Here is a 17,398-nt window from a genome sequence, read left to right on the forward strand (position 1 = left end):
AAAGTCTTTTTCCTTCTGGTCTTCAGTAGTGCTAACTGTCCGTGCATCTAAGAATCTAGGGGCCTTCTGAAAAAGAACTTGTTATGAGGACCAAAGTTGGGTTAGAATCTTTTGTGAAGACAGGCTATTCATAGTATAATTCTTCTACTGGATTGTGAATCTGATGTTAAATACTTCCCAGATTTCTTTGAGGCATAGCAACTTGAGCTTCCCAGTTTAGAGACTAGAGGTTTGGTTCTTAGAAAAATAGCTGAAATCACTTTGATAGAAGTTTTGTTTCATATATTTATTTTTTAAATTTTAATTCCTTTACTATTTTGAGGTTGACAAACACTGACAAAAGTAAAACAAATAGAAGCATGTGTAGGAGAAGGCTCTCTTTGAGTGTAAGGGCTGGAGATACAGCTCAGTGGTAGAGTGCTTACCTAGCATGTATGAGTCCATGAGTCCAATCCCCACTGCCTGGAAGAAATAAAGGAAAAGAGGGAGAGAGGGAAGGAAGAAGGGAGAGAGACCAGGTAGGGAAGGAAGAAGGGAGGAAGAAAGGAGATGAGGGAGGGAGGGAGGGAGGCAGGGAGGGAGAGATAAACAGAAGGAGGGAAGAAGGCAAATGGTATATAACATTGTCTTATTAGTAAGGTTTGAGTTGATTTAGAGGCAAGTACTGTAGGAGTTTTAGGGGACCATACTGACTTCAGAAGTAGGAAGGTTAGAAGACATGCCATTATCTTTTGGGGCCTTTTTTTCTTTTTTCTTTTTTTTTTTTCTGTATTGGAGATTGAACTTAGGACTTTGTATGAAGCATGGTGCCATTGAGCTAAATCCCCAGCCCGGCTTTTTTTCATCTTTAGAGATTTAAATGAACTAAACAAAGGAAAACCAAAACACAGTTGGTCAGTAATAAATTAATTCAAACAGACTATACTGAACATTTTACTGATTACTAGGCATTTCATAGCAGATTGAAGATTTAAACAATAAGGCAAAAATTGCCTTTAAGATTAGCCATTTGGGGGAATCAGATGTGCAAGCAAGCAAAAACATATTGGATATTATTAATCACAACAGGAATATTAAATGCACAGGGCCCATAAGAATAGGAAGATAGGGCCGGGGATTTAGCTCAGTGGTTCCGCCGCCTGCCTGGCAAGCGCAAGATCCTCAGTTTGATCCCTGGTACCAAAAAAAAAAAGGGCCGGGGATTTAGTTCAGTGGTTCTGCCACCTGCCTCACAAGCACAAGGTCCCAAGTTCAATCCCTGGTACCAAAAAAGAATAGGAAGATAAAAGAATAACTACTCAACTCTTCCTGATGAAAGGTCAGGAAAATTTTGACTGGAAAGGTGATCATTGATCTAAGTTATAATGAAAAAGATTTATCCAGATGAACTAGGTAGAGTAAGGATGACTTTATATTTAGTAAGATTTCAGAGTGGCAGCTGGGGATTTAGCTCAGTGGTTTCGCCACCTGCTGTGCAAGCTCAAGGACCCGAGTTCGATCCCCAGTACCAAAAAAAAAAAGTTAAAAAAAGATTTCAGAGTGGGAAAGCTTTGTATTCCAGGCACCTGTAAATGTGTTTGAATGATTAGAACACATGATATTATATAGCAGATTATATAGCAGAGAAATAAAAGTATATGACTGAGGAGATTGTGAACTCATCACAAAGGGTATTGAATACCATGATACATAGGTTGGATTTTCTGATACAGGCAACAAGGAGTTGGTGAGGAATTTTGAAAGTAGTATGTCTCTTGGAAGATAGACTCAATGTGGGGCAATTCTCTGCAAGATGGGACATAGTAAGGGAGAGCAGCTTGAGTGGGGAGATGGGGCAAGTAGGTTTAGAAGAGGTGACTACTGTGGTTCAGTTTTTTAAGCAGGTTCACGTTGTGGTGCCACTTGGAAAGACATTTGGAAATTTATTTCTAGAGTTTAGGACTGAGCTTTTTGGACAATACCTGTAACTCATAGACCTGAGATTGGCTGGTACACCCTGTTGGGAGACTCAGGAGTTTGCAGAGATGACTATGAGTATCCCTATAGTACCTGCAGCGTGTACTTCAATAAGTAAATAGAAAAATGAACTTTTGAAGTTTCTTCTCCCCCACTTTACTTTCCCATTTAGTTATTAACATGTTCCCACTGGCTTGAACCACTGGTGGTATATGTATGACTGTCCATGCCACCCAACGGGACAGTCAAGCATGTACCACCGGTGGTTCAGAGCTGCCCAGCCTCAAGACATATGAATTATGGCCCCTTTGTGAATGTGTTCAATGATAGTAATGGTCTTTCTTTCTTTTTCTATTGCAGTATTTGGAAAAGAGCTGATTTTTAAAAAAAATTTCTGAAGGAGGAAATTAAACACATTTGATAACATGAAAATTAGTTTTCTAGTCATACATTTTGAATGAGTGAGGAATTTCTTTTTCATGGCAATACTGTAGTCAGGGAAAGTTCATAGAAACTTCTATCTGGGCCAGACATTTAGCTCAGTGGCACTGCGCCTGCCAGTGAAAGGTCCTGAGTTTGATCCCCAGTACAAAAACAAAACAAAAAAAACTTCTATCTGGAAGCTTCAACGTTTTTTCCTCTTTTTTATTCTTTATTGAGAATTTGGTGAGAGATTTTAATATTTTCTGTAGAGTGTGATCAGATTCATTATTGATTCTGTCTGGGAAATATCAGAGGACTCTGTATAAAGCAAATTTACCTTTAAATGATGCGTATTCTCAAAGACATCATCACAGTGAAACAGTAGTGTGTTTAGAAGGTAGCTTTTTTTTTTTTTTTTTTGGTACCGGGGATCAAACTCGGGTCCTTGCACTTGGGAGGCAGGCGGTGGAATCACTGAGCTAAATCCCTGGCCCTAGAAGGTCGCTTTTTAAAACTGAATTAAATTTGCACATAATTAACCTGTGCAAACCTTATAAACTTTAAGCTGTTTTGTAAAGATAAACTTGGGAAACTTCATTCATTTTTGACTTGTTAGTATAAATATTTGCTCAACTGTGAAGGTGAAAAATGAAATAGTGTTTAATGTTACGATTTTGGTCTCACTGTAAATTGATATTCAAAAATTTTTTTCATGGGACAGTTACTCCTTTGCTTGATTATTTTCCTAATTCAGCATATCTAGAATGTCCAGAATTTGAAATGTTGTTACAGTCTATTAACATAAAACTTTGGCATATTCTTATTTTCATAAATGGGAATTCATCTGTATGTGCCAAGCTAAGCATTCATAATGTAACAGAACATTGTTGCTGCAAGTAGGAGTAGATGTCAGAGTAGATGCTGAAAGTGAACAAAGCAGGCACAGCTGGTCAGTTCTAAGTTAGATGTTTTATCTTACGTGTTTGTGTGTTTTTAAAAGATCTTGAATCTGACAAATGAGCTTTTGTTTTGTCTGTGAAAATTTAATAAATACTAGGCAAACACCTGGTCTGATTTTGAAATTTAATTACCCTTTAGTCATTTTCTTTAAGTAGTCTTTTCATTTTAGCTTTGAATATGGAGAAGTCACTGTCTTCTGCTTATGTTAGAATTGGAAACCGATCACCTTCCTTTATGAATTTGCTTTTATGTATTTAAACAAAATTAATGCTAATTGTGACAGGTTATTATCGTCTGGTTTGAATCACTACATTCCTAATAGAGTTTATTACTAAATAATTCTAAGAGAAATAATATCTGTTCTGATAGAGCAGGAAACTATTCTGCCTGCAACCCCATTCTGAATGAAGGAAATAAAACTCACATGTAGGTCCTAGAGTGAATTAATATTTATGCACTGGTTATTTGACTCTTAGTGTTTCTTTTTGTTTTGCTTTTGTTTTTGTTTTTGTTGGTGGTGGTGGTGCTGGGGGTCAAACCTACAGCCTTGTGACAGCTAAGCACATGTTCTATCAGTGAGCTATCCGCTTAGTCCCTGACTCCTTGCCTTATGTTACCTGTTTTATCATGGGGAAAAGAATAAAGGAAATACAAAACTCCAAAGATATTTCAAATATAAATATACTACTGTGTTATTTCTTTTTATCATTTTTTTTTGTAAGCTGCTTGTAAAGATTTAGTTCTTTAGCTAATTTTTTGGGTGGCAAGCAATAAAAATGTAGTATTTGCAAAGCTCATAAGTTAGATTTCAGGACTGAAAAAACAATTGAGAGTGATGCAAACAAAAAAATACTACAGTTTGCTGAAGCAGTAACTTAGTTTTTTGCCTGGATCTTAACCATTCGTCCACTTTTAAGAATTTTACATGGGGCCGGGAATTTAGTTCAGTGGTTCCACCGCCTGCCTCGAAAGCGCAAGGTCCTGAGTTTGATCCCTGATATCAAAAAAAAAAAAAAGAATTTTACATGGAAAAATGTTTCCAATAGCATTTTTGTGTCTTGCCTAGCACTTCTATGTATTTTCCAAAATATTATAGTTTGATTGATCTTTATGCTTGTTTTGATAAGTCTTAGAGGTTTTTTCTCTAAATTGGATGGTTTACATAATTTTCAACTGATCACATGAATTTCCTTCCTTTTAAAGTTGATCTTTCTTTTTCTTTTTTTAGAGTTGATCTGTCTAACATATTAGATCTTCATGCCTTTGATAGTCTCTCTGGAATAAGGTATGTTTTTTCAATATTTAAGTACTTTCTGTCATTCTGGCATATAAGATCATTCTTAAGTATGCACTGGAAAGTTTTGTTAATTGCTCACTTATAAATCACAGTGCATTTTTCTATAGAGATTGTAAATGATAGTTAATTTTAAAGATACATTACTAATATTTCTGTGCTAACCACTGTAATACTCTTTTTCAATAGAAAAATGCATCCGATACATAGAAAATTTTAGCTTGGGATGCTCACACAAACAACTTATAGATTAGCTTTCTGCCTCTTCCTCGGGGAAATCTTTTTGATAAGAGAAGGAAGAGAGATCAGTTATTCCTGGACATCAACATCTGTTTTTTTTAATTTTGGTAAAAACATATGAGATGTACCCTCCTAACAAATTTTTGAGTGTACAATACATTATTGTTAACTATATGCATAATGTTGTGTGACAGATCTCTACAGCTTACTGTAGACATCTCTATACTCTCTACTCACTAAATAACAACTCTCTTGTTTTCCCTCTCCCTGTGCCCATGGAAGTCTTTGCTTCCATGGGTTTTACTAATTACCTGTTATGAGTGAATTATGCAGTATTTGTTCTTTGGTGACTAGTTTAATTCTCTTAGTGTAATGTCCTCAGGGTTCATCCAGGTTGTTGCATATGGCAGGATTTCCTTCCCCTTTTTAAAGGCTGAATAATAGTCCCTTTTAATCTAAGTACCACATTTACTTTATCCATTCATTAGTTGATGGATACAGTATTTAGATTGTTTTCACATTTTGGCTGTTATAATGCATGCAGTGAGTATCTTTTTAAGTCTCAAGTATGTCTACATAAGATCATTAAAATGGACACCTTTCTGATATTTTAAATTGGTAAGGCAGTTTAGTTTGCAGATAGGCATGGTGAATCGTTCTATACTTATGACTCGTAATGCCTGTATGTACCTATAAGTAAACACAGATATCTGTGCTACTTGGCCATGCCTTTAAAACTAATTTTTTTTTTGTTTTTTGTGTTGGTACCAGAGATCTAACTCGGGACCTTGCGTTTGCGAGGCAGGCAGCGGCACCACTGAGCTAAATCCCTGGCCCTAAAGCTAATTTTTTAAACTAGTTTTTCCCCTCTAAGTCTTTAGATTGTTCACATTTTAAAAGTAACATCTAAAATAAAGTTACAAGATAGGGCATGATAGTGTTTTACTGAACCTCTTTACCATTACAAATAAAAGAGAATTTAAACTCACATTTAGTGTGTAAAAAAATTGTGATTATTTTTGCACCCTGAAGTGGAGGATCGGCAGAATGATTATCTCCTCTTTAGTCTGAAACTTGCCATTGTAGATGTCAGACTAGAACTAGTCATTCTGGAAGTCAGATCTTCAGTTGAGAGTTACTTATTTTACCCATAGCCTCTAGAATTGGACTTTGTAAAGTAACCAAATAACAGATTAAAATTACAAGGACATTCCTCGGGTACTTTGACAAAATCCACATTTGCCTTTCTAGTTCCACTTAGGAGAAAAGTGGAACATTTTGGTATACTTGAATTATAGATGATTTTTCTAATAAAAAATTCCTATGTATTTCATATGGTCAAAGTCTCTACTTGTTGCTTTATGGAAGAAGTGTGTTATATCATTTCAGGACACTCGTGTACGAAGTTGTGAAATCTCTCTTTAGCACCCTGAACCATTTTCTCTCATGTCAGCTTTAGGTCCCAATTTCATTTAAGCTTGATAATGATTGAGTATGTAATACAAAAAGCATTCAAAATTCACTTTTTTTTAATACAAAGCTTTTGTATTTCTAATTTAGAAATGAAAACTTTACCCAATTGAAGGAATGTGACCCTAAGCATAAACTTTGTCATTAAAAATGGTCTTTTCCCCTTTTTTAGCTCTGACTTTACTAGGGAACTGATTTGCTATTGCTGTCTCCTAATTCTAGGAGCATAAGAGCCTTTGTCTTGCTGTTTATTTCTGAAATTACCGCAAGTCCAAGCCATTCCAGCCTTATGTGTTGCAGGTCCTTTTTTCTAAATCCAAGACTGCAGTATATTTCACTTGAGTAGTGAATTGCTGTTTCAGCAGTTGGCCATGTTCCCCTTTTCTCACCTTTCACATCTGGCTTAGAACTGTATTTCATTTGAGGCAATAGGTTGTTTTGGTGTTTACAGATCCTGTGGCATATTTAAATGTGTTTACAAGGGTGGAAAATGAAATAATACTGCCTTGTTTGCTTTTCTTCAACTAATTTTTCTCTGGTGGGTCTGAGAGCTTGCAAATTGTCATGAAATATAAAACACTAAAATACTTCTTAGTTGAAGTCGTTATTTCTTCCCTTCATATATTTTACTCTTTAATAGTTTATTCTTTTTGGGGGTGTGGGTACCGGGAATTGAATTCAGGACCTTGTGCTTGCCAGGCAGCCGGTGGGACCATTGAGCTAAATCCCCATCCCTTAATAGTTTATTCTTTTGTTTGTTTGTTTGTTTTGTTCCTGGGGATTGAACTTGGGTTCTTGCGCTTGTGGAGCAGGGAGCAGAACCACTGAGCTAAATCCCTGGCCCTAATAGTTTATTCTCCCCCCCCATTAAGTTTATTGGTACATTTTAGGTATAAAATACATTTACATATATCAATGGGATCTTGTACCATTACATGAGTATCTTGGTTCTTATTTGTTTTTTCCCTTTCCCCTGCCCTCCCTTCACCCCCTCCACCCTTCCCTATTTGCAAAGATTTTGTTGCCATTTTTTTCCTTTTCTCATGTTTTTTCCCTTTTTTCCTTTCCCCTACCCTTCCCACTTCTCCTGCTCCTTTAGACCTTTACATCCTATTACACAATATCAATTATACATTTTTAAAATTACAATATCAAGATATAGGAGACATTACCACAGATTTTACAGAATTTAAAAGGATATAGAAAGCATATTTCAAAAATCTATTTTAAAATAAATTTGAAAACTTCTAAGAAGTACCTTGGAAGACAAATTAATGAAACTAACTCTGGAGGAAATATAAAATTTGAATAGCACCTCCTAATAGTTTATTCTTAATGGGGAGAGCGAAAAATGATTGTAGTGTAAAATCATTTTTCACTTTGATATTCAGGATATTTTTGGTTTTCCTTTCTACTTACCTCTTGTTATAGGTACTTTCTTTAAAACATCTACTTCTTCATGTTTTTCTGTAGTTTTATGTGGGAGAAATAGAAAAGTTGCTAGTTTCATCTTGCTGTGAAAAGAACTAAATGACATATACAAAACTAAACTATTTTAGATGTATACACTTATTAGTATAGAGACAGAAATGGTTAACAACATACAAGTCTGTGTGCAAAATGGGTATTCTGATTCATAAATTTTAGCTTTTGGTAATGTGTACTTTCCTTTGTTTTTAAGATAGACAACAAATTAAGGGCACAAAATTCTGAAACTTGCTAGAAACTAAACATTTAGATCATAGTTAAATTTTTGAACTTTTGCTTGCATATGAAGGTATACATAGTCATTGTCCAACATTAAACATTAGCCATGTGGAAAAGGCATAGGTTTTTCAGTGATTTTCTAATCTCATTCTACACTTGATTAAAGAGCAGTTACAATGCTTTAGTGACACTTGAAGAAGTAGCTGTTTAATGTGATCCCACCACTATACATAAGGCCTTTGCGTAACTTTTCTTTCTGCTTAGCTGCAAAACAGGAGAATCCTTTCCTGAGCAACCAGCTGGGAAGGATTTAATTTGACACTTTCCCTACTAAGACCCCCCAATGAGACTCATTCCCTAGAACAGTTCCTACAACCTCCTTCTCTTTCCTAAACTTGCTGTTACTAATTTACCCCTCACTGTTCTTCAAGGCAAAACATCTGCAAGGTTTTAAGCCCTGCCCCCCACCCCCACCAGTGTCTAAATGTGTGCTACAGTTGTTATGATTGTAATTTGTTATGCCTTATTGATCTTTTGGCTCTTTTCATATCAAAACAGTACATTCTTGAGATTTTGACTTTTCTCGTAACTGCTAACTGACTATAGAGACCATTTGTATTTATGGATAGTTTATTTTTTAAGAAAGGGGGAAACTTAATAAAGAAAAATGTATTCTTTTAACTCTTTTAGCTCCCAGCATTATTATTATTTTTTTTGGTACTGGGGATTGAACTCGGGTCCTTGTGCCTGGCGGGCGGGCGGCAGAACCACTAAGCTAAATCCCCGCCCCTCCCAGCATTATTTTTATATTAGGAAGCATAGTGAAAATTGAGAAACTTTGAGCAGCACTAAAATGATTATGTATATTTTTATAAGCCTGTATTGGACCTATTTGAATTGTAAAGAAATATACTGATACTTAGCCAAAAGAGTGTTGCTAAAAAATTAGCTTTTCTTTTTATTGTGCATATATTTATATGTGTGAATATGTGTGCATTTTAAAGAAAATTTTTAAAAGCTTAATCTTTCGAGCCGGGGATTTAGCTCAGTGGTGCCACCACCTGCCTTGCAAGTGCAAGGTCCTGAGTTCAATCCTCGCTACCAAAAAAAAAAAGCTTAGTCTGTCGAAAGTTTTTCTCTTTTAGAACATATAAATATTCCCTATTAGAATACTTCTCTACTAGAATATGGAAAATTAGAAGTATGGAATAGATTCAGTTATGGAAAATCTCTTCCTTGTTTAGTTTTGTATCTCTGTAATGTGTAAGATTAAATACACTGGATTCTTCACTGAACTTAATTGGTTGTTTTTAGTTTTCAGGAGAAACTTCAGTATGTGCCAACAGCACAACCTCACCTTGATCAGGTAAAAGACCATCTTAAACAATGTCTTTAAAGTGTGTCTTTCACTAAGTTGGCTATGTTTAGGACTGTTTTATTAGATCTCTTTCTAAAATGGCATTTTTGAACTGTGTATTCAGCATGTTGAATGCTTTGAAATCATCTAACCCAAGTTCTTAACACGTAATAGGAACTCATCAAACTACATGTTTCTCTTTTTTTTTGGTACCGGGAATCAAACTTGGGTCCTTGCGCTTGCACAGCAGGCAGTGAAACCACTGAGCTAAATCCCCGGCCCAAACTACACATTTCTAAAGTGTTTAGAATCTTAGGAAATTGTGCTTCCCGTTTCTCCTGCAGATTACTCAACATATTCTGATCAGTCCTTGTGATGGGAATTTCTACTTGAAAGCAGCCTGAGGATTCTATATACAGTCTATTTTTTAACTATATTGAAGTAACTGATTAAGGAAATGTCTGATATAAGTATGGCTTATTTAAATAAAAATTGATGGAGTTTGACCTTCAGGTAGCACTATAAATTTGAAACTCTGTAGGATGTTTTTCTTGCTTTAAAATTCTAATCCCTGAAGTAGGAATTTAAGATGCTAGAAACAAACTATTATTTTCACCCATGTTTCGGTCAAGCAGGTCATAGATGGTAGAGCTTTAGGATAACGTCTTTGTTAAATTTAAAACACAATGAGAGGGAGGTGTGGGAGTGAGCAGTGTACCTTGTGTTCCATCTTCCCTCTAGCAGTGATCATGGAGTTCTTGAGTCATTGCCATCTGTAGTAGGACCAAGATGATAGCACCCGCTGGTTCATTTGTCTCCATTCTAGCTCATATTTATAAGGAAGCTATATCATCAAGTTTGTGGTACCTTTCTCTGAGAAACAACTTTATAGAATATTCGTTTGTCTTTAAAATAAGTGAATGAGAGAAATACAAGTCTCTGGCAGTAAATTTTTAGGAAAAAAATAACTTTATGATTCTCGATAGCAGTCATAAAGATGAACTGGAATCACATTCTTTTTTTTTTGGTACCGGGGATCAAACTCGGGACCCTGAGCTTGCGGGGCCGGCAGTGGAACCACTGAGCTAAGTCCCTGGCCATGGAACCACATTGTTATTGAGTTTCTGGGTGAAGAAGATCATACTTAGAAGTCATAAGGGTTCAAAAATGAAGAAATAAATGAAGAAAATGGAGTACTCACAAGAATCTTCTAATGGCCAGTATATATATCCATAATACAAGAGGTAGTTGAAAATATAGTGAATGTTTAAATTTTTAAAAACTTGATGAAGTAAAAGACACATTGCCAAGAGTGAAAGGATAAGTGTGTTTGAAGCAAGGGGGAGTATTTTGAGGGATATCCATGGTAATGTGACGTTCACTGTAATAAATTTTAAAAATTTAAACATTCACCATATTCTTCGATCATCCCTCGTTGATAATGTTTATGGCAATTTCTGTCATATAAAAATATTATGGTATGGCCTCATTCATCTTATTTACTGGATCTAACATTGTGCAACTTCTTGCTCTTCCCCAAAGTCAAAATGACCATGAAACGTAAATGTTTTGAATCATTTTGGGACATTGAGGCAGCCATAGCTAAAGATAGTCATGAAAAAAAGACTTCCAGAAGTGCTTCAGAAAGTGGCAAGAACAGTGGAATAAGTGTGTTCAAAGTGAGGGAGAATATTTTGATAGGGATTAATTTGATGTGTTTTTTACAATAATAAACATTCTAAACGTTCACCATATTTGTTGATCCTATATCGTGAATGTACCCCATTATGGTATTTATAATGCCTTGTAGTTTGGGTTAAAATGCTTTTTCATTGCATTAGTGTATAGATTCTTTAAATATAAAGTTCATTGCTTAGCACAGACTTGGTATTTGGTAAGTGTTCAGTGAATTACTTGTTAAAAGAATGAAAAGCTATGATTCTGAAATGGAGATATAATTAAGAATCATTTGTGGACTTTTTTTTTGGATACTCAATAGTTCCTGCCCCTTAAATCTCTTGGACATGTGCATTTTAATGTGTATTTTAACCCTATAGAAATGTTGAAAGATATACAAATGTATATCTTTTATAAATGAATAGTAGTTAAATGCATTTCTTGTGTATATGTAAATGGTGTCAGCATTTTGCCCATTTTATTTCATCTGTCTTCCCAACATTTCTTTGCTGGGGTTTAAAAAATACACGTAGGGCTGGGGATTTAGCTCAGTTGTTTTGCCACCTGCTGCGCAAGTGCAAGGACCAGAGTTCAGTCCCGGGTACCAAAAAAAAAAAAGTATATATTTTTAAATCACAAATTTCAGTCATAAAACTAGAATAGCATTATGAATCTGTATGTACTTACCGTCTCTGCTGGAGTGTTGAAGAAAATTGTAGATATTATGTCACTGCACCAGTAAATAAGGCGTGTCTTTTTGCTAAAGCTCTACAGGAGATTCTAATACTCTTTCCTGTTTTGGGTGTATACGTATAGAGCAAAATACAGTATTATAGACTAAGAGCTATGAGATTCAAAGACATAAATAGTCTTGTTTAGTTTAGTGGATCTGAGGTATAGGGGATGAAATATATCTCTTCCTTGCCCATCAATAAGCTCATGGCTCAGATCCTTATAGCAGAACAGATTAATAAGAGAAAAGCATACAGTTTTATGTAATAAGTTTTTGTGACATAGAAGTCTTCATAATGAAGGCCTGAAGAAATGAGTAAACCTATGTGTTATTTTTGATGAAAGATGGAGAGTCAGGGAGAAGTACAATAAGGAAAAGATTATGATCTCGAGATAGCAAATGGATGGGAACTTAGCAAGGCCTGCTTGGTAGAGTCCTGTCTGTGACCCTTTGTCTTCAGGATAAGGATGCTCCTTTGCCCTGGGTATTAGGAGGGCATCTCACATGAAAGTCCTATGACCTGCTTCATTAGGAGGTCAGAAAGCCTTTCCTAGGCTTGATAACCTGCTTTAGGGGAGAAGCTGAGAGTGATTTTCCTGCTTCTGCTGTTTGCCCAAATGCCGTCATATTTTGGGTTAGAGTGTCCTGAGCCCCATCAGAGGTGTCATAAGAGATAGTATTTTTTAATATAACATAGTTTTTAGTGTACAAGTCTATGTATCTTTACATATGTTTACATATACATATCTGTGTGTGTGCATATATAAATACATATCCTTATAACTCTCAAATAAAGATAATAAAAGATTTCCAAAATTGTAGAGAATTTCCTTGTGCTGCTTCTTAGTCAAAGGAGGAGTAACTTCTATTCTGACTTATATACCAAAAAGAAATCATGAACTAGTAGGGCTTTTGTTTTGTTTGTTTTGTTTTGACAGAGAGAAGTAAGGGAAAGTCTACTCCAGATGTTTGAAAGTGAAAAGGAGAGCAGGTCTGTGGTGCAAAAGTCATGGTGGTTGGTTGGTACTGGAATCCTGGTCTGTGATATTGGTTTTAATTTTTGAAGCAAAGAGAACTTAGACTGTTCTGTGCTGCTGATATAAGTGGCATTGGACTTTGGAATCAAGAGAGCAAGCAGAGGGACCAGGGATTTAGCTCAGTGGTTTTGCTGCCTGCTTCGCAAGCACAAGGACCTGAGTTCGATCCCCAGTACCAAAAAAAAAAAAGAGAGCAAGCAGGAAGATAACAATAGCATGTGATGGTGGCCTTCACTATGGTTACACAGAGATGGGAAGTGGGGTAAAACAGGAGCTGTTTCACAGCTAGACATGCCTGAGCAACTTGAGTATGGCTCAGTAAGAAGAGGAAGGAATGATAGGAAACAAGCCTAGATCGACTAGAGAAACCTAGAAATAGATACATCTGGAAGATAAAGTGACTTGGATGAAAATGCTACATATTCAGCATTGTACCTAGTAGCAAAATATCAAGGTAAGAGGACTTGTTATGGTGTAGATCAAGAATGTTGCCGAGAGGCCTCATATATTTATAGGTGGACTTTTGTAAGGTGATTGAGTGATGGGGCATTATAGCTGACTTGCTGTTAGGAGGTGGAATAGTCAGAAGAGGCAGGTCACTAGGACAGGTGATCTGGAAGGGTGTATCTCCCTTCCTGGCTCTTCGCTTCTCTTTCTGCTCCCCAGTTGCCATGATATGAGCTGCTTTCCTATACCTAGGCTCCTCCACCATCCATTTGCGTGTTAAGCCTGCTGAATATTGACTGAAACTGAACCAAAATAAAACTTTCCTCCTTTAAGTTGTGAATGTCAGGTGTTTTGTCCCAGCGAAGAGTAAAGTAACAACAGCGAAGAGTAAAGTAACAACTACAGGACTGGATTATGCAGATATAGATGTTTAGTTTAAACATAGTAGTGGGCTTGAATCGTTTTCCAGATGAAGACATGTAGAAGTTATTGCATATTAGGAACTATTTGTAAAAGAGTAGAAAAGTGAGAAATAACATAGGTTAAAAAAAATAAAAACCAAATCACACCTGAGTTAGTTTTAAAATTTTATTTTAGAGGCATTTCCTTATAGTGTTTCTAATATGAAATGAGTTTATTGGTGTAGAAAACCATAGTTCCAAAGTCAGAGTGCCTTTTTTGAGTCCAGTTACGCACCATCCTAATTTTAACTTTTTTTTGGTCTCATACTGAAATCAGTTATATCTCTTAGAAATATTAAGTCATCTAATCTGCAAAAGAAAAAAAAATCATAAAAATCTTTAGGCTAATAATGAAGCAAAGAGTATATTGAACCCTATGTTGACACAGTCAGTATTAAAGAGCTAAGTTATGGGCTGGGGCCTAGATCAGTGGTAGGGCAGTTGCTCAGCACACTGGCCCTGGGCTCAGTCACCAGTAGTGGGGTGGGGAGGGACTAAGATATGAATAAAATATATTTAAGAGTTTTTTGAAGACTGAATTGCTATCTTTTGAAACTGACAAATTGTGTTTTACTTGCAACTTTTTGCAATATATTCTTGCTATATATTTTGATATGAAATTTTAGGTATTTATAGTGATTTCTTTAATGAAAGTTATCAATTTAAATGCATATTCTAAACTATAACATCAATAATTTAAAAGCAGGGTATGTTTGTTAAGAATTAAAAATTAGTACTTTTTATTGTGGTAAAAAGCATTTAATCTGAGATCTACTCTTAACATATTTTAAGTGTACAATGCAGCATTGTTACCTGTATCTACACGGTTATACAGTAGATCAGTAGAAGTTTTGCATTATGGATGACTAAAACTGTGCTCATTGAGTAGCACCTACCCATTTCTGTCTTCCTCTGCCACCTGGTAACCACCATTTTTTCCCCTAATTTCTATGAGTTTGACCATTGTAGATACTGATATAAGTGCAGTTATACAAAATTTTGACCTTTTCTTACTAGCTTATTTCATTTAGCATAACACTTCATATTACTACATATGATAGAATTTTCTATTGTAAGGCCAAAACATATTCACACATATATGTATTATATATCCCACATCTTTATTCATTCATTGATGACATTTAGGTTGTTTCTACCTCTTGGTTATAATAACAGAATACAGTAGTTTTCCACCCCTGGGTTTGTTTTGTGGTTTTTTTTTTTTTGGTACTGGGGATCAAACTCGGGACCTTGCGCTTGCAAGGCAGGCGATGGAACCACTGAGCTAAATCCCCGGCCCTTCTACCCCTGGTTTTGCTTTCCAGTTTCAGTTACTTGTGGTCAACTGTAGTCCAAAAATATTAAATGGAAAATTCCAGGAATAAAGTATTCAGAATTTTAATTTTCATGACATTCTGAATAAAATGGTAAAACTTTCTCGCCATCCCACTCCGTCTTTGGGATGTGAGTGCTCCCATTGTCCACTATGTCCACACTGCATGCACTTCTTGCCTGTTAGTCCCTCAGCAAGCCTCTCAGTATTGCAGAGCTGTGGGCAGGTGACTCTTACTTTATCTAGGCCCCAAAGCACAAGTATAGTGATGTTGATAATTTGTTTGTATATGCCAAAGACAAGCTGTAAGGTGCTTGCTTTAAGTTAAAAGGCAGAGAAGTTCTTGATTTAATAAGGAAAGAAAATATATATTGCAGCTGCTAAGGTCTGTGTTAAGACTAAATCTTTAGACTCTGAAATTGTGAAGAAGATAAATTCCATGCTAATTTTGCTGCTGTGCCTCAAGCTGCAAAAGTTATGGCCATAGTACATAATAAGTGCTCAGTTAAGATGAAAAAAGCATTACACTTGGGTTCATTATTACCTCCAGTTTCAGGCATACACTGAGGGTCTCAGAACATATACCCTGTGGACATAGGGGAACTATTAGAAGTACTTTTAATTGTCTCATATTTTAAAGTCCAGCTTGAAGCTTTTTAAAAGTTGACTTGTATTTCTCACATCTGAGCATGAAAGAAGTATTTTCTACTTTTCTTAATATTAGTAACAGTGGAGACTGAGTAGCAATATATTTGTGCCTAAATTGATCTTTAATACTTTTAGCTATTCTCTTAAGTTTGCATTTAAAAGCAGTGCTGGTCTTTTCGTATTTTCTCCTGTAATCCTATATGATTTTCTAATGGTGTATAAAAATGCAGGGCTAGATAAACAATTTTAGGAAGTTTTTCAAAACTGTACCTTAATGCCTATTTGAAGCCATTTTGAGCATGGTGAGTGTCTTATGTAAGGTGGAATTTGTGTTTTATGTTAGGCCTAGTCTTTGTGTATTTTCATCACTAAATTTGACATTTTTAGGTTATATTGGTAAGGGGAGGTTTAAAATCTAATTATGAGACCTATTAGAGGATTATCTTAAGCTTCTAGATTTTTAGAGTAGACAGAAATTTATCACGATCAGGATGAAAAATAAAAAGTCTATATTCTGTAATGATGTTGTCAGCATCCTAAGTCAAAGGTGATATGCTATCATTGTCATTGTTCAGAACTCTTTTCCACTTGGTGCATGCTTGTTCAGTTAGAGATAAAAAGAATATTTTATTTATTTTTCAGATAAAGTAGAATTTTCTTTCTTCAGTACCCAGGGCTTCAGGCATGGTAGGCAGGTGTTCTGCCACTGAGCTACATCTACAGGCCTTTTTATTGTAATATCTGAGATATGATCTCACTGAGTTCCTTAGGCTAGCCTCGAACTTGCAATCCTCCTGCCTCACCATCCTAAGTAGCTGGGTTGCAGGTGTACACTACTGCACCAGGCCATACTTTTACTTTTAAGTCGCACTCTTGTCTCTGCATAGTTTGTTTTTCAGAGCCTCGTTTCTCCCAATTTATAAAATGGGAATAGCTGTGTTTACTCCCCAGGATTGTTGTGAAGAGTGGATGAGAATATGAAGTGAGAACACTGGCTCAGTGCTGCCAGTATGGTACACTCCTTTTTGTTGCTAGAATCCCGGAAGAGGGGAATTAAATAATGAGTTCCCTTTCAGGAGATGTTTTTGTGTAAATACCAAACTGTTGATGGATTCTACAGAATATAGAAAATAGAGTCACTAATTCCACAAATCAGCACATATAAGGAGAAAAGTAGAAGGGATAGAATTAATATATATTGTTAGATATGGTATAAGATTTAATATGTTTCTTAATTTTCAATTTAAAACTGGTTATATTTTTTAAAAATATGTTGATATTGCTATAAAAGATTATTATCTCTGTTGATTTACAGACTATTGTTACAATCACATTTGAAGTACCAGGAAATGTAAAGGAAGAAAGTCTAAATGTATTTATTCAGGTGAATGCAATTTTTAACTGATGAATAATTTATCAACTGTTTTGTTGCATAGTTGTTGCTGTTAGCAATGGCTGATCCTATTAAAATATGTCACTTGATACAGAATCTCCTGTGGGAAAAGAATGTGAGAAACAAGGACGGTCACTGCATGGAGGTCACACGGCTAAAGGTGCAGTTTGGAGTTTACCTTTGTAGGCTTCTGGGCAAGTCCTTCTTTTGGCAGTTATATATAAACTGTATTTGGTTTTTTAGACAGAAGTACTGGTTTTAG

The 17,398-nt window shown here is 35.7% G+C and overlaps 1 protein-coding gene across 14 annotated transcripts in view; it reads left to right on the forward strand.

Moving 5' to 3' along the window:
* Window positions 1-17,398, forward strand: part of Zng1a (Zn regulated GTPase metalloprotein activator 1A) — a 58,634-nt gene that overhangs the window by 35,673 nt on the left and 5,563 nt on the right. For 10 of the 14 annotated variants that reach the window (XM_087184075.1, XM_087184076.1, XM_004838195.4 and 7 more), the window contains 4 exons: window positions 4,568-4,624; window positions 9,365-9,416; window positions 17,059-17,127; window positions 17,231-17,296. In XM_087184075.1, the coding sequence (XP_087040201.1) occupies window positions 4,568-4,624; window positions 9,365-9,416; window positions 17,059-17,127; window positions 17,231-17,296 (244 nt within the window). Of the gene's footprint in view, window positions 1-4,567; window positions 4,625-9,364; window positions 9,417-12,755; window positions 12,809-17,058; window positions 17,128-17,230; window positions 17,297-17,398 lie in introns of all 14 variants that reach the window. The other 4 variants (XM_087184068.1, XM_087184071.1, XM_087184077.1 and 1 more) reach the window with 2 other exon arrangements.

Source organism: Heterocephalus glaber, unplaced genomic scaffold (assembly GCF_053883595.1).
Source record: "Heterocephalus glaber isolate CG9 unplaced genomic scaffold, H.glaber_assembly_v1.0 deba00001481, whole genome shotgun sequence".
NCBI classification, from domain to species: domain Eukaryota; kingdom Metazoa; phylum Chordata; class Mammalia; order Rodentia; family Bathyergidae; genus Heterocephalus; species Heterocephalus glaber.